Below are 21,335 nucleotides of genomic sequence, written 5' to 3' on the forward strand. Positions count from 1 at the left end.
AACCATTTATATTAATATTGATAAATGTCGTTGTTTTTACAATAATAAAATATATAAATAAGTAAATAAAATTCAATTATTAAAAACACAAATAGAATAAAAAAATAAATGATTACAACGATATTTACATGTAATCGATAGAGCGATGGTCTTATCTCTGTTCAAATCAAAATGTATATTCAAAATAATTTCCAATAAATGAAACCCAACTTAATAAATAATAAAACTCAATTGTAGTGTGGATATTTTTAATTTTTTTCAGCCAAATACAATTTATTGATTTTAATCGTTTTTTACTTGTTATCGATGGCTTGATAGCCCAATCAAATCATCGCTGTACGCAGCTGATCTCCAAAATAATTACCGCACGTGTGTTTAAATTGTTTACATTTTTCAGAAATTACACCTCACAATGGTAACCATCCTTTTGGATACTTTTGTTTTCGAGTCCTAATACTTGTTCTTATATTACAGGGAAAGCACAAGAAAACGCAGAAGGTTAAGAAGCAGCGCAATGCGCAACTGAAACGCCTGATGAAGCCCACGGATGCCCGCATCAAGGATCAGATACGGGTAAAGAGAAAGAAGGCCGAGGATCCGCACAAGGTCAAGCTGCACGAGGCCACCCAGCAGAGCTCCGCCTTGTTCTTCCAGTACAACACGCAGCTGGGACCTCCGTACCACATCGTCCTGGACACGAACTTCATCAACTTCAGCATCAAGAACAAACTGGACATAGTGCAGGGAATGATGGACTGCCTGTACGCCAAGTGCATACCCTACATCTCCGACTGCGTGCGCGCCGAGCTGGAGAAGCTGGGCAACAAGTACAAGCTGGCCCTGCGCATCATCTCCGATCCGCGGTTCGAGCGCCTTCCCTGCCTGCACAAGGGCACCTACGCGGACGACTGTCTGGTGGAGCGGGTGCGCCAGCACAAGTGCTACATCGTGGCCACCAACGACAAGGACCTGAAGAACCGCATCCGCAAGATTCCGGGTGTGCCCATCATGTACGTGGCGGCGCACAAGTACGCGATCGAACGGATGCCGGAGGCGTACGGAGTGAAGGCGTAGGCAGTTTTGGGTCATCTATCCTAAGTGTAATGTTTTAAATATAAATTTAACTTAAGCCGCATACAACGAGTCTTAAATTATTTGAAAGGGGGGTAATGTTTTCATAGTAGTTTAAGTGATTGATTGGGTATTCGCATCGGATTCCTTACCGGTACTACTACAGTTTTTTTCTGGACAAATTCGCAAGTATTTCATTTTCACTGAACAGTTTTATGTAAGTTTTTATAAATCATGTGGAGACTGTCCATGGGCGACCACTTTTTTAAGCTTGAAAACAAGATATAATCCCAATTATAGGTATAGTGTAGTAGTCAATATACGTATGGGATACAATCTTGATAAAATAGTTTTTACCAACTACGTTTTAAGTTAAATAAAACAAATGCAAATATTATGGGAGATTAGCCTTCAGAATTAGGCCAATCAAATTGGTATTCAAAGACATGTCTTAACGGATTCACAGAATGAATGTCTCCATAGCTGCGTTAAAAACTTATTAGGCTTAGCAAAGGTACACAAATAAGAAACAGCATTTTTTAGAGAACATAAAAAATGCTTGGACAAGTATAATCCACTTAGATTTTAATGAAAACAATAAAATTAAGCTTTTTTCTAAATCCCACAATAACAACAAAGAGTAAGCATTTATATTAGATGTTAATGACTTTATTCAAAAACTCTGGATTGCTTGGCCTCGACGGTGGTCATTTAAGCATCGGCGTGCAGACGAGGAGTGGGCTTGGACAGGAAGTCCGAGTAGGCATGGTAGGGGGTGGAGCCCAGGGGCATCTCCTTCCACAGATCGGGGGTCAAGTAGGCGTACGTCTTGGCGATGGCGGCATAGGTGGCCTTGGCGAAGTTGCCAAGGGTGCCAGTGGAGCCACGGGCCGAGGTGTAGCAATCCTCAATGCCAGCCATGGTCAGCAGCTTCTTGGGCACGGGGGCCGAGACGATGCCGGTACCACGGGGGGCGGGGATGAGGCGCACGGAGACGGAGCCGCACTTGCCGGTGACCTTGCAGGGCACGGTGTGGGGCTTGCCGATCTTGTTGCCCCAGTAGCCACGGCGCACGGGCACCACGGACAGCTTGGCCAGGATGATGGCTCCGCGGATGGCGGTGGCCACTTCCTTGCTGCACTTGACACCCAGGCCAATGTGGCCGTTGTTGTCGCCGATGGCCACGAAAGCCTTGAAACGGGTGCGCTGACCGGCACGCGTCTGCTTCTGGACGGGCATGATCTTCAGCACCTCGTCCTTCAGCGAGGAGCCCAGGAAGAAGTCGATGATCTCGAACTCTTTGATGGGCAACGAGTACAGGTAGATCTCCTCCAAGGACTTGATCTTTCCCTCGCGCACCAGGCGTCCCAGCTTGGTGACTGGCACCCACTCCTTGGAGTCCTCCTTGCCGCCACGTCCGCGGGCGCCGCGTCCACGGCCACGACCGCGTCCACCACGACCACCACGAGAGCCAAATCCGCCACGGAATCCACTACGGGCTGGAGCTGCGTCCGCCATTCTGAAATAAGTTACCAAAAATAGGTTAGTTTTGCATTTGCATTTGCATTTTGGTCAATCCCCAATTCCCAATCCCCAGTTGTCACTGTTCGAAGTCAGACGCCTTAGCCCATCTTTAGGCCACAGCCTTCTGGTGGAAACCGCAAAAGTTATTTAGGGTATTCATCATTCCACTTTAAAAATTGTACTCCCGTCGCCATTTTGGAACACGTGGTGCCCAGAGAGCAATTGATTTTTTTGAAAATACACTCCATCACGTTTAATTTCCCAATTTAAGTAAGGTAATAACATTTCTGAAGGCTCAGGCTGTGCAACAGCACATTTACTTCACTTTTACACCAATTAATTCCCTTAAAATTACACTCGCAAAATCTTACTTGTAGGTCTATCAACTTTATTGGGGTGAAGACAAAAACGAAATGGCCGAGCCACTTGCGTATTAAAGTGCACCAAAACTCCCGAAACGTACTATTTTTTACCCTGCACCGCGGACACAACCCCGGTTCGGAGCTAGGGTTGACTGGTTGAGAACTTAGATCGATGTTATCAAAATACCTTATATACCCTCTGTTAACATTCTACATTTCTGCAATTATACATTGACACCACTCATGTAAATTATTTACTTGCGCTTTATTTGCCTCAACTAAAGTTTTACGTCGTGATTTAGTAGTATAATTACCCCTAATAATTACAAAACAATTATTAATTAATTTCTCTTGTTAGTTTACTTACAAAGTACTTATAACATAGCCTTATTAAATAAAATTAATGGTTGGTATAACATATCATATATTGAGGAATTTATAAATAATGTTTATACTAATTTAATTATTTTGCTGTTCGTCCAAAAGCCTGACACTCAGCTGACATCATAACTCATCAAGAAATAAACCAATAAACTTCAAATTTAAGAAAGTTTTTTCTTAATATATTTACTTTACAATGACCAAACTAGTTTTTAATTGGTTAAAAGTTGTAATTTTGGCATTTAAAAAGCAACATTTTATTTACCCAAAAAGCTACAATATTTTTCTCAAGTATTCCATTTCGTTTTTGATGTTTTTTTAAAGTAATTAATTAATTGTAGGTCATTGTATAGGAAATACCTTTATCTTTAATAACATAATATAATATTTTATGTCTTTATATTAGCTTGATCGTAATGAAAATACGTTTTCAAAAAGTTCTTTTTTTTAATGTTTTTCTTTGTGGAAAGAGAGAAGTAAAAGTAGTTTCTTGTAGTACACACAAATCGGCTGCAGATAAAAACGATTTGTCCACAATTTGACTAGCTGTGATTTATTACACATAAATATATGGATTCACATAAAAGTTGAGCCTTAGATTATAGCGGAGTCCGAAGATACCGAATCGAGTCGCCCGATCTCATTTGGTACTGGGCTTGGTGTGTGTATGTTGTGCAAGTCTCGGGTTAGTTTCTCTCTATTGCTGCTGTCGGCGAAATAAATATTGCTTATGCCTAGGTAAGAGTACGATAAGATATTATAGAACAGAAGTTATCCAGGCCCTAAATGCAATGCGACAACAGAATCTGATGGTGTCTTGATGATTGCACAGTGCTCGAATCCCGTCTTGGTTCCATGGCCCAACTCACTTCGGGTTACTTGCCCGTTTTCCGGGCCTAATTGTTAGTGTGGGTGTAGTAGAGGACCGTGTTGCCGGGCAGCTGCCAGTGGGAGGCCTTGAGCTCGATGAGCTGGAGAAGGGTGCGCCGAATGGAGGCCGCCGATTCTCCGGCATTGAGGAAGGCATCGCGCACGAGACCCATGAGCAACTCCAGCTGCTGTGGCAGCTGCTGCTCCATGTCCTGGCCAATGCAGGTAAGCACATAGAACAGGCACTCAATCTGCAAGTACATTTAGTTTTTAGTTAGTCAGCCCATCCAAAATACAATAAACAATAAATTCCAATCGCACCTCTGAGAGAGATCTTATGGGTGGGCGCACGCAGTCCTCGCAGCACTTGGACAGCAGGCTAAGCAGGACCAATGGCGGAGGAGTGCCCTCGTGGTGGGTGCGCAGTTGCAGCTGCCGGCGTTTCAGTTGGCAAAACATCTCCGTGAGGAAGGCCATGAAGGCGGTGAAACGCACCCGGGATGGCGACTTCATTCCCTGGATGGCAAATAGCAGCTAGTAAAATTGGTACAAATATTAATGCAATGCTTCATTTATTTATATTTTATATTATGCAGAATCGCTTACCTTTTCGCGCTCCTGGTACCACTGGCGGCAGGTGTTGAGGAGTGCCTCCAGAAACGTCTCCTTCTGTTCCCGGGCGATGATGTTCAGACACAGCCGCGAGATTGGCAGGGCGAAGCGGCGACTCTCCACCGCTCGCTTGATGAACTGCGAAGTGAGTTCCATCAGGCAGCGCGAGTTCAGTTTGTTCGGATCCTCCAGAGCCGTCTCAATCAGCGCCTGGATCTCTGGCGTGAACTGTCCAATGTCGGCCACCTCGTTGCCCAAACCCAGGCCCAATCCGGCCATGCCCCTAGTTAGGGCATCCGCCGACGACAAAGATTTGGAGCGTTGCAGCGAATTTCCATTCATGTACGGATCGATTCCATTCAGATTTGCTTGGTAGGGCTGTCCATAGTTGTTGTTGTTGAGCTGGCCAAACTGATTATGGTTGGCCACTTTGTGACCTCTTGGCTCGGGAGCAAACTTCACACGGTTTGTTGTCTGGAATGGAATCAGAAAAATGTTTAGTTTTTCTAAAAAAAATGCATTTTAAAAAACGTAAGAGAAAAGTTAAGTCTGTGTTCTTTGTTAAAACAATTTATGTATTAATGCATCTATTTTAAATCCTGAAACAACGTCGTTTTATTTCAATTGAACCAATATCAAAATTCCGTTTTAAAAGATTTAATAAAGACAAAAGTAATAATAAAGTGGGACTTTTTTTATCATGAGCTGAAATAGTTAAATATTTTAGGTAAGCACTAAATAAGTTATGAACTACTTGGTAATACTGCTTTAATTGCTATGGTATTTATTTATTTAAAGTGGGACTTTTTTATCATGCACTATATTAATATTTTAAGTAAGCACTAAATAAGTTATAAATTACTTATTAATACTACTTTAATTGCAATAGTATTTATGATTCGTCTTTTATTTGACAGATTTATCCAACTATTTTGTAGACATTGTTAGATTTAAAATTTTAATCCGAATCGTTCGGTTATTAACTGTGAGTACTTTAATTGCAATAGAATTTATGTTATGATTCGCCTTTTATTTGACATATTTATCCAACATTTTTAAGACATTGTTAGATTTACATTTTAATGCGAATTGTTCGTTTTATAAAAATGAAGTAGCGCTTACATGCAGTATATTGCCACTGGAGGGCGAGTTCATGAGCGGCAGCTGACCGCCGAGGGAACTGGCACTGATTGGATGCGTCACCAAGATCGAGCGATGCTGGTTGGCCTTCAGTCCCGGCATGCTGCCGAGCGAGAGTCCGGCCTGGCGGCGGTTCACGTTTCCGTACTGACCCATAGCCGGAACAACTCCGGATCCATTGGTGGGCGGAAAGATCAGCGACGAACTGGAAGAATGTTGTATACTGTAGTTTAGCTCTGCAAGGAGACGGGAAGAGGGGTAAACAATGGCATTAAAAGACTTTGCTTTACCGATTGCTGAGTGCCTCGCCCGGTGCCCCGGAGCTGCTGGTCATTGTGAACTCCTGGGCATTGACGTTCAGCCTGTTGCCATTGGCACCACTTGCACCATCACCACCATCACCATCACCACCACCGACTGGAGCGGCCAGCTCTCCGCGCACATCTGAGACAGAGTCATTTAGGTGTTTTTTTTTTTTTTTGGGGGGGGGAGGAGGGTCGAGAGTGCCCAAGAGTGTATGTGATGAAGTGGGGGACAGGACAACATTGTGTGGAGGGGGCGGAATGGACAGGGTATGAGACAGAGATATGAAAAGAATCAAAAGAAAAATGTGGTCTCAGTAAGTAATCGTTGAAACTGATAAGCTTGAAGCGAACAAAACAGAGCAACCAAAGCTGAGCTGGCTGAAAGTCATCCTCAACTGAGATAAGATCAAAAACTATGCTACAAGTCTTGGAGTTTTAATTTGTATACCCTTGCAGAGGGTACTATAATTTTGGTCAGAAGATTGTAACGCAGTGAAGGAGACGTTTCCGACCCCATTAAGTATATATATTCTTGATTAATAGGGGAGTTGATATAGCCATGTCCGTCTGTCTGTCTGTTTCAAAACCGTTTGCGAGCTCAATTTAAAAGGTAGCGATCTTAAACTTTTACAGATCAAGTTTGAAAAGTGCCCGGATCGGACGTCTATATCCTATACCTCCCATAGGAACAATCGGCTATAACTTGCAAGAATTGAAGATATTTCGCGCAGTATATGAGCTTTTGACAAGAATCTTTCCAAATCTTATTTTTTTATGCATACCTTGATCAGGGTAAAAGGACGTACCGATCAGACGTCTATATCTTATAGCTTCCATAGGAATAATAGGGTGAAATCGATACAAATTTGATGTTTTTCAGGATATTTCGAGCAGTGTATAAGCTATTGACATGAATCTTTCCAAATCTTATTTATATACGCATACCTTGATAAGGGTCAAAGCGCTTGCCGATCGGACGTCTATATCTTATAGCTTCCAAAGGAATAATTGTGACACTTTTGTTATTTTTCTCGCTACTTTTGCAATTTTAGCAATTTCAACAAAGTCTGCAAGGGTATTAAAACTTCTACCATATATCAGCATCCCAAAAAAGCATTAATCCCTATTATGAATTCACTTTGTAGGATCCAAAATTGGTTATATATTTTTGGTAGTTAAGTAGCGCAGTCACCTTCCTGAGTTAAATGCATTCATCTACAGCTTATTTATCAGATTTATGAGATCAAATCACGATTTTCACAAACTGCGTATTTAACAACTATCAGAGAAATAATGCCGATCGAAAGCCAATACAGTTGACAATTGTGTAGTGTGATTGATTTCTATAGCTTCTACAGCACGGAGCACCCCGTCAAGCAGCCAAGCGAAGAGGAGAATTTCTAGGGAATGACTAAAACAACTCACTTGGCGGCCTGTATATATCCATGGCGGGTTTGCCCCTCATCTGTCCCGTCTGATTGCCAGGTACATTGAAAGCCAGACTTCGCCGTTTGTTGATATTCTGAAACCGCATACGGAAATATGGTTACTTTTGGTTATCGATACGATGATATGGGTAACGACAACTCACCTGTTGATTCGAGGTGCGCACAAAGCTGCGTTCCCGGGAGATAACGCCGGGCATCATGGGCTGAAATTCAGGTGACTTGCGCACCTTTCGGGGATCATTCTGTTGGCCATTCAGACTGGCCTGGGCTTGTTCGACTTTCTCGGCCATCTCGCGAGTACTTTCGAGTACTGCCTCTGCTCTATTTGGGTAAACTTAATTGAAGATGAAAGCCTTATCTTTGGTGGACTGTCCTCCGGTTAATCGGTTTACAACTGGGATTCCGTGGAATTAACGTCTATATATGCGGCTTCAGTATTTGAGTAAATTTGTACATATCACAATAGTTGGTTTCCGTTCCTTCTTTTCCTTACTTCCTCTGTCGAGTTGAGTTCTCCTCTTAATACGATGTGAGGGATATGTTTCCCTTTTTGCAGATTCAGATTGCTGGGTCTGCAATGCAATAAAAAGTATCTGTGTGTGAAAATTAAAGCTTTAGCCCTGAGCCAAACCCATAACACGTTCACCTACTCATATATCAAGTAAAGATACACAGAAACTGTTTGCCCAAGATTCGAGAGGGAGGCACACTACTACTTGATCTCTTCGAGCAACCGGCTTTGTGGCCGAGCGTAGGAGTTGCATCTGGCTTCGGGGGCCTCTGGCTAGAGCACTTCGTCTCCGATCATGACATCAGCCTCCGAGTAATTCTTTTTCAGCGGCCCACAAGGAGTCCGGAGTGATTCTTCGCGAAAGATACACACAACTTGGTACAGTCGTACCTCTTAAACTCGAAACTTTTGAAACTAACTAACTAAAATATTAAGTTTTTTCTATTATGATTTTTTTTGTGAGCAAAGGGGAACTTTAATCAAATCCTAAAAAATGTTTTGTTGCTTTTAAATAGGCAGCCAATTGTAATTGATATTTAAAACCATAATAATTTACACATTTAAATTCTGACTTTTGGTTAGTAAGTATTTATAAAATATTTTTGTCAAACACTTAAAGTTTTGTTTAATTCTTTAGGACTTAAGGTCAAGGAAAGTCCCACATAAGGTGGTTCGACTGTACGTGACTACAGCCTCAACTATGTGAACTTGCCTCGTTAATTGCTCGACAGTCTATTCCAAGATTAGCAAACAGAGTGTTCGGCTTAAGCTGGGCATGGATTTATGAATCAGCAATGGATGTGGATACTCACCTTTTAGTGCAAAAGTGTTTCTTCCAAATTGTTTCGTTGTTGCTGCTGCTTGAGCTTTTGTTTATCTCTCTCTATAGAGTATATAGATGGGTTTGTTTGTTTGTGCGTTGCTTTTCGTCGATTCGATTGCTAGTGGTGCTGCAGCTCAGTTGTTCGTATAAAGATATTTATCTACTTCGTAGATACGCTCTTTCGTGTCTCGTTTAATAATGCTTGGCATGCGCCAAGTCGAGCCATAAGCGGTGCCAAAAAATAATTAATATTTCAAAGCGGCCCTCCACGCCCCAATATTCCGAATGGGCAGGAATACTAGATGGTTATGGATTGCGGGCTTCCACATACAGATACAGATACAGTGGCAAATGCACAGGCACACAGATGCACAGATACACGCATACGTATACGCACAGTGATCACAATTGATTGTAGTGCCTGTTGTGTTGTTTCTGCTGCTGTTGTTGTTGTTGTTGTGGCTGCTGTGCGAGCGAGAGAGCGCGATGAGTCAATGAGCGGGTGGCTCGTTAAGTATACGCACCGTTGGTATCGTCTATTTTTGGTTTGTCGCTTTGTGCTGCTTGTTCTCGGCTCGTTGTGCTCGTCAATTATTACAATTACAATTAGAATTCCGTTTAGTTTTTGTTCGCTTTATTTTCGTTCGTTTTCTTTTTGTGTGATTTTTCACTCTCTTAATGCAGATCGCTCGCTAAATAGTTTTATTGTTCGGATTACTCACAACTTACACATACGCTCACTACACGCATACATCGCCAAAGTGGGGGATTATTAATTCTTATTTATATTTATATTTGTTTCATGTTTAGCCTGCACGCGCTGTTTGTTTTCCCCGACTTGTGCGCCGTATACTTTGGCAATTGCCAAAAATTGCTCACATGTTTCGCCGCATCTATATTTATAGTATATGACAGTGCTGCGAATGATGACTGTATCGCAGCACTATGTAGATACATCTATAAAACTACATGCAGTTGGCGTTGCTTCCGTTTCCGCCAGTCAAAAACAATAACAACGGATGGGCCAAAAAGAAGACAAAAAAAAAAAATACTCTATTTCATATTATTGGCCTGATTTATTTAGCATTTCAGTGACCGCCGCGGCAATATGATTTCCGCTCGCAAACTGTTTGTCTATTTTTAAATAGAACTCAAGAAAGAATTTGGGGAGGAAACTTATGTACTCGGCATGAATCACATAATGGCGGCGCGGACTCAGCTCCCGAATCGTTGGAGCAAAATATGAAGGATCGGGTTTTGGATTCGATTAAATTATTACTATTAAATTATAGAACTCGAGTTGCGACGTCTCGGGTCTTAGTTTTACTTCAGGTTTTCATGGGTTCGTTGCTGATCGATCGAGACACTATATCTGCGGGGTATATCTATTTATCGATGTACGCCGTATTATGTAGGCATGTATATTCGCACGTATGTATGGATGTGAGTAACGCTGCTGGCTGCTACACTGGGCGCAGGCTTTAACTTAAAAATTAAATCATCGGCGCGAGCGATCAGTTGAAGACTAAAGACTTGATGAATCGCCCCGTCGCGATCGCAGCCGAAAGCTCTTCCAAACAGTTGTGCTCTCTCGTCGCAGCGATTCTTCGGTTCTCTTTGCAGCACACAAACGAACCAAACTCGTGGGAAAATGCGAGAGCCATCATCCACTGAGGGTTGTCGAGCTACCCGAACAGCAATTAGAAACATACAACTAGATCGCCTTCGTACACAAATGTTCTTTATTCTTATAACAAGAGTTTCAATTCGATACATAAACGCTTACAGAAGGGAAAACTATGCAAGATGACAAATCAATTAAACAAGAAATTAAACTTGTCTGCCTTGGTTCATCGTGGAAATGTTTTTGATACTAGGGAAAGCAGATGACGTCCTATCGCTGATACACTTCTAACTCAATTTATGATCCACTTTTGGCTAACCCCCTTGCACACAAGTTCAAGTAAAATATGGGTATAAATACAATATTGATCGGTAAAATTACTCAAAAGATTTTAACACAACTAGACAGCGGTTGGAGGCTCAGGCCATCTTGTTCCAATGCTGGCGAGAATAAATACGGAGGTGGGGACAAGGACGAGAACGACGACAACGAGGTGCCTACTTGGCGGGCGAGGCTATGGAGTTGTTCAGAGAGTTGTTTAACTGCTCCTCCTGATCCTTGTCCAATCCAAGGGCAGTGGTCAGCAGCTTAACCACACACCGCTGCTCATGCACCTCGCCCTTCTCATTGGACGTAATGTCCTTTTCTAGCTTTAGCTTCTCTTCGGCGGCCATCAGGATGCCCTCCTCGATGGTACTCTCGGATATGAGTCGGTAAATGGTCACCGGACGCTGCTGACCCATGCGGTGACACCGATCCTCGGCCTGCTTATCGTTGTACGGATTGAAGTCGATGTCGTGAATGATGCAGGTGTCGGCAGCCGTCAGGTTGATGCCAACGCCCCCGGCTTTGGTGGAGAGCAGGAACACGAAAATGCTGTCGTCCCCATTGAAGTCGGTGATCAAGTCCTGGCGCACATTTACGGCGGTCGCTCCGTCCAGGCGGCAGAAGCCGAACTTTCGTACCCGCAGATACTCCTCCACAATGTCCAGCATCATGGTGAACTGACTGAAGAGCAGAACACGATGTCCCTCTTCCTTCAACTTCGGAAGTAGTGTATCTAGATACGCAAACTTCCCGGAATCGCAGATCAACTTGTCGGGTATTTTCACGTCGTAAAACTCCTGGAAAACGTAGAAATTTAGTTATTCTCAATTAGTTTACTCTCTGGCAGGAACTCACATGCTTGTTGCACATCTGATAGACCTGAAAATCCGACATAACGGCCAGCTCTTCAAAGATGTATTGCTCGTTGGTCTTCTTGTAGGAGCTGGCACTTGCCAGGCGCTTGGAAAATCCACGCAGTATCTCGTCGGTAAAATAGTGACGGCATAAAAGCGGATGATTGGCAATGCGTCGCATTTCCATCATGATCGCTATGCCGGCCCGATCACTGCTACTGCAAACCTCACCTTTATTGTTGGAATAATACTCAACCACTTCTTTATAATAGTGCTTTTGTTGGGTGCTCATGGGTACTTTTTCCTGCAATTAAATATCGAATTTATTTCTTCGTTAAAAATATGGTCGTTTTACATTTGTACGTACCACAAGACTTAGCTTCTTCGGCAAGTTCTTAAGAACATCTTTTTTAAGGCGTCTGAGTACAAATGGTTTCATAATGCGCTTGGCTCTCTGGATCTGTGTTTCCTGGAATTGAGACACCTCCTCCTGGTCGCCATCACTTTTGCCCTTCTGCAAAGAGAATGTGATTAGTTTTGTTGTTTGCTTTTTACTTCATAATTCCCACCTTGACGAACAACGATTTTATGTCCTCGATGCTCTTGGCAAAGAATTTGGGCATCACGAAACACAACAGGGAGATCAGCTCGAGCAGATTGTTCTGCAGCGGAGTTCCGGTGAGAAGGATGCGCATCCTGGCATTGATAGTTATAAGGTTGGCATAGCGTTGCGTGGTCATGTTCTTCAACATGTGGGCTTCATCGAAGATGACGTAGTCCAACTTGCAAACACGGAACATTTTCCTCTCCTCGGGCGTGGATCCAACAATGTGGTAACTATTAAAGTGTGAACACAGATTATAGCTTAGAATCTCCATGACATTGGATCACTCACGTGGTCAGAAGAACATCGAAGCCAGTAAAGCCATCCTTAGCAAAACGCCCCCGCATTCTCCGGCGTTCGTCCTGCGAGCCGTGATACTTTTCCACCACCAGTTTGGGGCACCAGCGGCTGATCTCCGCCTCCCAATTGTCCAGCGTGGACGAAGGAACCACAATCAAGTGGGCCGCCTGGCTGAGACCATTCTCCTTGAGGTAAGCCAGAAATGCAATCACTTGAATTGTCTTGCCCAGACCCATTTCATCCGCTAAAATGCCATTCATTTCCTGTTTGTGCATCACTGTGAGCCAGTTGAGACCAATTATCTGGTAGTCAGCCAGCTGTAAGCTGGCAGCGAAAAAAAGTAACTTTTATAAAGTGCAATCAAGGAGTAAACTAGTTGGCACTTACTCGGTGGTAAGGAGCTTAGGCTGCTCCACAATGCCGGCACCATTGGAAATGGCTTTCTCCAAACGGGACACCATGTTGTTGCACTTACTTAAAATGGTGGCCACCGTGTTCTGTTTGTTGATCAACTCCTGGGCGTAGTTCAGGAGATCACCCGACATCCTGATGCTCTCCAGCTTTCTGCGTAGCCCGGCCCAATCACTAAACGGCCGCACTTCTAGAATGGCTAATGCTTTCTTTTCGGACAGCGTCTTAACAGACTGCAGCTCAATGAGTGTGGCCTCGTTCATGAACTGGAACACCTTTTTGCGCTGTCCTGTCATCTTGGTGGACATCTCGGTGTCGCTGTCATCGCTGTCGTACACCTGATCCTTGGACTGCTTCACATCCTCGTCGTCCGAGTGGTCGTTATCTGAGAAGTGGCCTTGGGAGGTTCCGCTGGTCCCATTTGAGCTGGGCTTCAGCTTGGGCTTGACCAGCGGGCCATTCTGGCTCTTGGGCTTGCAGTTTTCCCGTAGGTAACGCACAGATGCAGCCACATCCCAATTAGTGCGGGATAGTGACTCCTGAATAGCCTGTTAAATATTAAAAGGTGTAGGTGTGAAGTAAGAAATTCGAAAATTGCTTATTCCAACTAAAATTGGTTAAGTTCTATATAACTATCTAACTTTGTTACAGTTGAATACCCATTTCTCATCAGAATATGGATTTGTACTATGAAACCTTAAATTTCTTTTAAATTTAAATTAAAAATCTTTACTTAAAATTTATACTTTCCAGATCTTTGTTTTTTTATGTTTTTAGGCAAAAAAAAAATCAGACAAATTGCTAAGCACATAAAACTTCCTAAAAGTTTATACAGATCATTGAAATTGCAAACAAAAAAATAATCAGACCCAATAAAAATCTTAAGTAACCATTACTTTCGGGCCCTGTAATAAGGAAACCTAATTAAAATTTTTACTTGAAGAAAAAAATGATTAAAAAATCATTGAAAAAGTTACCGACAAATTAATTTAAAATATTCTACATAATTTCCTTATAATGCTAAACAAAAATTTTAACATTTTGACATTTTAACTTATGTACAAATTTGTATATAAAAAATTAAAAGGAAACCGAAAAAGGAAAAGGAAAGGAAAGGAAAAATTTAATTTTAAATTGTTACAGAAAATAGAAAATTTATGATTGTGTTTTAAAAACATTTAAATTTTAAAATTTATATTAAAATAACAATGGAACTTAACTCTTAAACGTAAAAGGCAAATTTTATAAAGAAAGTAGTGCTGTTACTTAGAAACGGTAAAACAGGTACATAAGTAAGGAATTTTTATACACAAGGGTATAGGGATGTTTGCACCCCCGTCAGCGACGCCCCTGGCCAACCGACAGCTGTTCGCAACGCCGGGCCCGAACCGAATCGCCATGTTCCGCAAAAACAGACGCATGGACGCGCGCTTCCCCGCCTAACCCCCCATTTTTTATCTTGGACGTTGGAACACATACCATTGTATCAAACTGTGGCGAAATCTTAGCGGCCGCCATGTAGCGCTCCTCCTTCTCCTTGACGGTCAGCTCCAGCTTGGTCTTCTTGGGCGTCTGGGAGTCGTTTCCGTCACTGTCACTGTCCGCCATCACCTGGATGCGTTTCTTGCCGGGCACACGCTCTGAAAACAGGCATTTAATTCACCAAACACCACTGGGAATTTCAGCTCTTCAAAAGTACCAGTTTTCGCAGGACCTGCGGCGACAGAGGAGGCACTCTTGTTGATGCGAAATTGTCGCAGGTCGCTGAGACTCGACTTGGCGGGCGAGGACGCGGACGCTGATGCGGCCACTGGGCTGTCCGACATCGTGGAACAGGGCGAAACGCTTCCTGGCAATTTGTCAGTCCTTATTCACGAATTTTGTTTGCAAGTCCAACGATCGTGAGGTGGTATTTGTGAATTTGTGCCTGGTAGTGGGGCCGTTGTGCTCTGTCCCAAAAACCCTGTTCCAGCGAGTGAATGCGGTCACACTTTGCCGCCGATTTAAAAAATTACCACCAATGGTGAATAATTTGCTGTATTGGTTTAATCATAAAAACTATTTAACGAATCGCTAGCAATGTTCAGCGTTTGAATTGCCAAACAGCTGACACTTATAATTAAACTATTTTTAAGTTTTGTGTATTTTGAACAATTGAAATTAGACTTTCTTATTTTGTTTCATACTAAATATGGCATTCTACGATACTGCTAAATACATTGCAGAGTTTCAATGGCTTTTAAATGAAAAAGAACAGCAGACTCTGTTTCAACGATTTCTGGAATTTCTATAGATTATCTAAGGTTTTTTTTGGCGAGATGTATTTGCTGTTTTTTTTTCCAATTTCATCTTGTGCCCTTTGAAAACAGCCAAAACCGGCGTAAAAATAGCTAGATTTTTACAGCGTTGCCAGATGCGCCAATTTAATCGATTTATCGTCTTTTTTCTCTCTCCTGACAATCGAAACTTCGCGACGCTTTGCAACCCTCGCTTTTTTTTCGCTTGCTCTTGTAGGTTAATTGAAAACACTTTTATTGCGAATAAACCGATAAAAACCCCAGGGCGAACCGAAAAACTAGAAAACATGGCTGGCGGCAACACCCCGCGTGTGATCCAGGTGACCAACATAGCGCCGCAGGCCACCAAGGACCAGATGCAGACGCTGTTCGGCAACATCGGCAAGATAGAGGAGATCCGTCTGTACCCCACCATCCGGGACGTCTCCTGTCCGGTGCAGTCGCGCATCTGCTACGTGAAGTACACGGAGACGACTAGTGTGCCGGTGGCCCAGCACCTGACCAACACGGTGTTTATCGATCGCGCCCTGATCGTCATCCCGGTGCTGGCCATTCCCGAGGAGTACCGGGCCCTGGAGATGCTCAAAAACGGTACCATTGTGCCGGGTCTCCAGAAGCCGGACTCCAAGCTGCCGCCGGAGGTCATCAACCGCATCGAGGGCCAGCTGCCGCAGCAGGTGATCAAGACGTATGACCCCAAGCTGGTCGAGTTCAATCTGCCGGAGTACCCGGCCCTGCCCTCCTTCTACGATGGCCGCAAGATCGAGGAGATCCGGCGCACCATCATCGTGTGCGACGTGAAGAACGAGTGGCGCCTGGACGACCTGATGGACTGCTTTCAGCGCGCCGGCGAGGTGAAGTACGCCCGCTGGGCCGAGAAGGACAACAAGACGTACTGCATGATCGAATTCTGCGAGCAGACCAGCATTATCCACGCCCTGCGCATGCAGGGCCAGGAGTTCAAGGGCGGCCACCTGAGCGTCTACCACTCCACATACTCCATAACCAAGCCGGAGGCCAAGTCCAATGAGGCAGCCCAGGCGGAGATCGAGGAGGCCATGACCATTGTAAAGGAGGCGCAGAGCATGATCTCCGCCGCCATTGACCCGGTGATCGGTATGCTCGCCAAGGACAAGCGGCGTAGGTCGCGATCACGTTCTCGTTCCCGCGAACGTCGCACTAGTCGCTCTCGATCGCACCGCTCCACATCGCGGCGGCGGTCAAAGCGCTCTGGCTCCAGGGAGCGTCGCAGTGTGTCGCGCTCCCGGCGCTCACGCTCGCGGGGCAAGCACTCATCGCGATCCCGCAGCAAGCGCTCTAGATCCCGGCATCGTCGCAGCACCTCGCGTTCCAGGAGATCGCGCTCCCGCGGTGGCAAACACTCTCGCTCGTCAAGATCGCGTGGCAAGCGCTCTAGGTCCCGTCATCGCCGCAGCACCTCCCGCTCCCGTAGCTCACGCTCCCACGGAGCTGGAGGTGGGGCCAGTGGAAACGGCAAGCGTTCCCGGTCCCGTGAGCGCAGCAAGAAGTCGCACCGCAGCGAGAAGCACTCTTCGCGATCACCCCGGTCCAGAAGCAAGCGCAGCTCACCCTCACCGCCGCCGGCAACCAGCAGCAGCAAGTCACGCTCCAGTCGCAGCAAGGACCCGGCCCTCGTGTCCTCCAAATCCTCGCGGCGGCGCGAACGCTCACGCACTCCCGAAGCACGCAAACTGAAATCCATCTCCGAGGACTTGGAGGTGAAAAGCTCGCGCTCCAGCGCCGATTCGAAGTCACGTAAATCGGTGAGCGTTGAAAAGTCGGACAACATGGACATCTCCAACTCCCCCTAGGCCTAGAAAGATTGCACACTATTTTATAATAAATACAAAGCTTAAGTAACCCCGTCTGCATTATAACCCGATACCCATTATCCTCAATGCGATTTGTATTCCATTCACACTCTGTCCTACTTCCCAAGCATAAAGTCTAATTAAAAATGCAGCATTTACGCAATTTTTATTTAAGGGAAACCACTCGATATGTACAACATGCTTAAGGATTGGCCAGGATTTGTTGGTGCGAGCCTTGAATTTTTTTTACTGAATACAGGTTCTTTATTTATTGGGATAATTCTTTGGAAATAAAGCTGACCACCAAATTCTTTGGTGGTAAAAATATCAGATAACAGATTTTAATGATATTATTGATTTATACAGAGCAGTTAGTTTTGAGTATTTTCCTTCATAAAGGAAAAAGGCTTAAAAACGTTGATTTCATCATGACTATTAAAATCGACTCGTTAAGAGCTGAAAGTGTAGCCATTTTTGCGCAGTGTATTATACAGCTGAAATTTGTGGGAACATCGAAAAAGCTTTTGAGCTTTCATCCAATAATATGTCTGCGATGGCGGCGAATCGCGACCAGAAGTTGAGTGATATTGCAGCGCGGTAGTCGCTTTTCGTTGTATTAAATCGTTTTCTATTTTTATTAAGAGTGAAATAATTACAAAATGTCAGCAGCAACTAAAGGTAATTTAGTGCATCCATCTGGATATGTTAAAACTTTGCCCGGCCCTATGCTAAATGATCTTGTTTGGCCGTCTGAACTTTGGACTTTTTGATGTCTTATCTGATGCTCAGTCCCCCCACCCGCATCCAGCCGGTTGCACTTTGGACCTGTTGAATCGAAAACAAAAATCCGCTTTCGTTTTTTACTAAATTCGTGCTATTACTCTTTGCCTACGCACATTATATATGTTCTACATCTGTCCGCATATCTGTCCCATAAAAGGTATCTATATTGTGGCTGCCAAGCGCACGGCCTTTGGAACCTTCGGTGGATCCCTGAAGGGCATCAACCAGACCCAGCTCCAGACGACTGCTGCAAAGGCTGCCCTGGATGCCGCCGGTCTGAAGGGAGAGCAGGTGGACACCGTCATCGTCGGAAACGTGATTGCGGTAAGTAGGGCTAAGTCCTAGTCCTTAGAGATCCTTTTATAGAGCAGAGAGTTATAATAAAATTACATTTAGCAAAAATGTACAAAATCGCTTCTTTGTAAAAAGAAGTTTTTTCTGGGTATAAAACATTAATACACATATTTACAGACTAGTAAGCAGTCTTCAGTCATCATTGTTTTATTGTTTTAAAGATTGTTTGTTTTTGAGTGCCCAAGCTAACTAAACCTCAAGATTTGGCTCAGATTTGAAGTAAAAAAGTTATTCATATTTGCTATCCAGTGAAATTAGGTTAACAATTGTTTTCAGATATTGAAATATCCAAACCACAAAATATATTAATGTATATTTAAGCAATAAATACAAATTATTGGTTATGTAAGAAGGAAAAAACCAAAGTCTATAATTTATTATTGTTTTGAATACGTTACAACCATTGAATTCCGTATCCCCAAAGTAAGAATTCCCAATCCTATACCTTGCAGTCCTCCTCCACGGATGGCATTTATGTACCCCGCCATGTGGGTCTCAACTGCGGTGTGCCCATAGAGAAACCCGCCCTCGGCATCAACCGATTGTGCGGCTCCGGCTTCCAGTCCATCGTCAACGGAGCCCAGGACATCCTGGTTGGTGGTGCCAAGGTGGCTCTGACCGGCGGTGTGGAGAACATGTCCCAGAGTCCGTTCATCGCGAGGAACATGCGCTTCGGCACCACCTTGGGCGCCAACTACAACTTGGAGGACGCCCTGTGGGCTGGCCTCACCGACACGTATTGCAAGCTGCCAATGGCGCTGACCGCCGAGAACCTGGCCGACCAGTACAAGATCACCAGGGAGCGCGTCGACGAATTCGCGCTGCTGTCCCAAAAAAACTGGGAGAAGGGCCAGAAGGAGGGCGCCTTCGACGCCGAGATCACACCCATCAAGCTGAAGGTCAAGGGCAAGGAGGTGGACTTCGTGGTGGACGAGCACCCTCGTCCCAAAACCACCATCGAGGGTCTGAACAAGCTGCCCTCGCTCTTCAAGAAGGGCGGCGTTGTGACGGCCGGAACTGCCTCCGGAATCTGTGATGGAGCCTCCGCTGTGATTGTGGCATCGGAGGAGGCCCTCAAGGAGTACAACCTGAAGCCCCTGGCCCGTCTGGTGGCCTTCTCTTTTGTGGGCGTTAAGCCAGAGATCATGGGCATTGGCCCAGTGCCCGCCATTCAGAATGTCCTGAAGGTTGCTGGCAAGAAACTGGAGGACATTGATCTGATTGAGGTAATGAGACTTATGCTTTACATTAAGAAACGAAAATTAACCCTATAACTTCCAGATCAACGAAGCCTTTGCCGCCCAGACACTGGCCTGTGCCGATGCCCTGAAACTAGATCCCTCCAAGCTGAATGTAAATGGCGGTGCCATTGCTCTGGGACATCCCCTGGGAGCCAGTGGCTCTCGCATCACTGGCCACCTAGTTCACGAGTTGCAGTGAGTTTTCCAAACTCAATAACAAGTATCATATCATGCAATATATTCTCCCTTTTTCCAGGCGCAAGAAGCTGAAGTACGGCATTGGATCCGCCTGCATCGGAGGTGGTCAGGGCATTGCTTTGCTCCTGGAGGCTGTCTAATCTCAGAGCTCTGGAACTTATCCTGCATTTACACTTAAATTAGTGCTAAAAATTCCGTTTTTAAACTCCCACGATAGTAATAAAGAGATTAATTTAACTTTACAATTTATTAAATCATCTGCGAATGGAAGTTGATCAGCTTTCTACAAGAAAGACAACAAGTTGGTGTTTATACTATAAAATTTCTATGCTCGCGCTGCTTAAAATGCCGATCGGGATGGAGGGCTGGCGGATGAAAAGGGGACACCAGCCCGCTGTCCCAGGAAATCTCTTGAAGGGCTTACATTACGAGTACATGAACTTGGGATGACATGTGGACGCGATTAATTCGTCTGGGCACTGGTGGAGAAGAGCGCCAGGGCGCCGCTGGCGATGCCCACCGAGAAGATGTAGTTGATGAATGGCGTCGAGTTCTTCAGGATGAAGAAGCTGATGAAGATGATCACGGCCAGATAGATGGCGTTGTTGTAGAAGATGGAGAAGGTGGTGGCCTCGTAGTCGGCCACTTCGTTCTTCTTCCACAGGATGCGCTCGTCCTTCTCCTTGCGCGTGACCTTCTTGTCGTCGCCCACCTGGCGATTGACCTCGCGGGTCACCGCCTCCTCCCTGCGGCCGGCGATCTTGTGCTTCAGCTGGAACTTGATGTTCTTGTAGGCGGTGGCCATCAGATAAGTGCTAGCCGCCGTCACCAGGACGAACAGGATGGAGCTGGGCCACAGATCCATGTTGTGGATGCGCCAGAAGAGCCCTGCAAGGCACAACATTCATTCATCATTCGTCCCAAAACATACAACGTGTCACTTTACTCACAGATTGGAACGGCCGACACGATAAAGGCATTGCCATAGAAGAGCGCCGAGGACTTGGTGCTCACATTGCGGCTGAAGTCCTGCAGCAGCAGCTCCTCTTCCTTGGTGAAGCCCGAGGACTGCACTTTCTGTTGCTTGCCGGAGCCCATTTTCGTTGGATTTTCGTGGAGAAAGTAGCTACAAAGCGGAGACGAGGCAAAGACTGAGGTGAGGTGTACACGAATGCAAGAATGCGAGTCGCTTTCGGCACCGACGAATTGTGACGTGTAAACGTCAAAAGGCAGGGTTGCACGGCAGATGTCAATGACAGCTCTTGTAATCGATTGTCGATTATCGACACTGAAAATAATTTATTTGGGCTTTGAAAGTTGCTTTTTAGAAAGAAAAAAACAAAACTTTTAGATTGATTGTACATATATAATTTCAAATCAATAAATTATAAATAAATAAATACACAATAACTTAAAGCAAACCCTTTTATTTTTTTTTGTTTTTCAACTGTTCTATTTAACTT

General features: G+C 44.6%; 7 protein-coding genes across 9 annotated transcripts; 3 read left to right on the top strand and 4 right to left on the bottom strand.

Annotated features, from left to right (window-relative positions):
* The first annotated feature begins 277 nt into the window (after window positions 1–277).
* On the top strand, window positions 278–1,140 carry LOC128261899 (rRNA-processing protein FCF1 homolog). Its single transcript, XM_052995836.1, has 2 exons — window positions 278–415; window positions 475–1,140. Exons 1-2 carry the CDS (start codon window positions 413–415, stop codon window positions 1,072–1,074), a joined length of 603 nt encoding a protein of 200 aa, XP_052851796.1. The 5' UTR covers window positions 278–412; the 3' UTR covers window positions 1,075–1,140.
* Window positions 1,141–1,718: 578 nt separating this feature from the next.
* Window positions 1,719–3,065, bottom strand: LOC128261895 (40S ribosomal protein S2). Its single transcript, XM_052995833.1, has 2 exons — window positions 2,967–3,065; window positions 1,719–2,590 (listed from the first exon to the last, which is right to left on the bottom strand). Exon 2 carries the CDS (start codon window positions 2,587–2,589, stop codon window positions 1,783–1,785), a length of 807 nt encoding a protein of 268 aa, XP_052851793.1. The 5' UTR covers window position 2,590; window positions 2,967–3,065; the 3' UTR covers window positions 1,719–1,782.
* An 810-nt stretch (window positions 3,066–3,875) lies between these two features.
* LOC128261880 (MIF4G domain-containing protein) lies at window positions 3,876–9,314 on the bottom strand. 3 transcript variants are annotated; one of them, XM_052995797.1, is made up of 8 exons: window positions 9,037–9,314; window positions 7,857–8,285; window positions 7,691–7,787; window positions 6,251–6,404; window positions 5,943–6,165; window positions 4,815–5,294; window positions 4,530–4,742; window positions 3,876–4,459 (listed from the first exon to the last, which is right to left on the bottom strand). In XM_052995797.1, exons 2-8 carry the CDS (start codon window positions 8,001–8,003, stop codon window positions 4,235–4,237), a joined length of 1,539 nt encoding a protein of 512 aa, XP_052851757.1. In that variant the 5' UTR covers window positions 8,004–8,285; window positions 9,037–9,314; the 3' UTR covers window positions 3,876–4,234. The 3 variants fall into 3 exon arrangements, with proteins under 3 accessions (XP_052851757.1, XP_052851759.1, XP_052851760.1); XM_052995799.1 differs by lacking the exon at window positions 6,251–6,404 and having other exon boundaries at window positions 5,943–6,196; XM_052995800.1 differs by lacking the exons at window positions 7,691–7,787; window positions 7,857–8,285; window positions 9,037–9,314 and having other exon boundaries at window positions 5,943–6,196; window positions 6,251–6,392.
* A 1,457-nt stretch (window positions 9,315–10,771) lies between these two features.
* LOC128261867 (SWI/SNF-related matrix-associated actin-dependent regulator of chromatin subfamily A containing DEAD/H box 1 homolog) lies at window positions 10,772–15,255 on the bottom strand. The gene is made up of 8 exons (XM_052995783.1): window positions 14,867–15,255; window positions 14,647–14,807; window positions 13,144–13,715; window positions 12,748–13,080; window positions 12,422–12,689; window positions 12,220–12,366; window positions 11,854–12,156; window positions 10,772–11,795 (listed from the first exon to the last, which is right to left on the bottom strand). Exons 1-8 carry the CDS (start codon window positions 14,991–14,993, stop codon window positions 11,169–11,171), a joined length of 2,538 nt encoding a protein of 845 aa, XP_052851743.1. The 5' UTR covers window positions 14,994–15,255; the 3' UTR covers window positions 10,772–11,168.
* A 373-nt stretch (window positions 15,256–15,628) lies between these two features.
* On the top strand, window positions 15,629–17,447 carry LOC128261879 (probable splicing factor, arginine/serine-rich 7). Its single transcript, XM_052995796.1, has one exon. The coding sequence runs from the start codon at window positions 15,752–15,754 to the stop codon at window positions 17,294–17,296; it is 1,545 nt and encodes a 514-aa protein (XP_052851756.1). The 5' UTR covers window positions 15,629–15,751; the 3' UTR covers window positions 17,297–17,447.
* A 383-nt stretch (window positions 17,448–17,830) lies between these two features.
* On the top strand, window positions 17,831–20,117 carry LOC128261886 (3-ketoacyl-CoA thiolase, mitochondrial). Its single transcript, XM_052995820.1, has 5 exons — window positions 17,831–17,974; window positions 18,237–18,403; window positions 18,886–19,659; window positions 19,715–19,869; window positions 19,931–20,117. Exons 1-5 carry the CDS (start codon window positions 17,956–17,958, stop codon window positions 20,010–20,012), a joined length of 1,197 nt encoding a protein of 398 aa, XP_052851780.1. The 5' UTR covers window positions 17,831–17,955; the 3' UTR covers window positions 20,013–20,117.
* On the bottom strand, window positions 20,105–21,094 carry LOC128261901 (translocon-associated protein subunit gamma). The gene is made up of 2 exons (XM_052995839.1): window positions 20,823–21,094; window positions 20,105–20,760 (listed from the first exon to the last, which is right to left on the bottom strand). The coding sequence occupies exons 1-2, from the start codon at window positions 20,968–20,970 to the stop codon at window positions 20,336–20,338; spliced, it is 573 nt and encodes a 190-aa protein (XP_052851799.1). The 5' UTR covers window positions 20,971–21,094; the 3' UTR covers window positions 20,105–20,335.
* Window positions 21,095–21,335: the final 241 nt, after the last annotated feature.

Source organism: Drosophila gunungcola, unplaced genomic scaffold, assembly GCF_025200985.1.
Source record: "Drosophila gunungcola strain Sukarami unplaced genomic scaffold, Dgunungcola_SK_2 000001F, whole genome shotgun sequence".
Taxonomy (NCBI): domain Eukaryota; kingdom Metazoa; phylum Arthropoda; class Insecta; order Diptera; family Drosophilidae; genus Drosophila; species Drosophila gunungcola.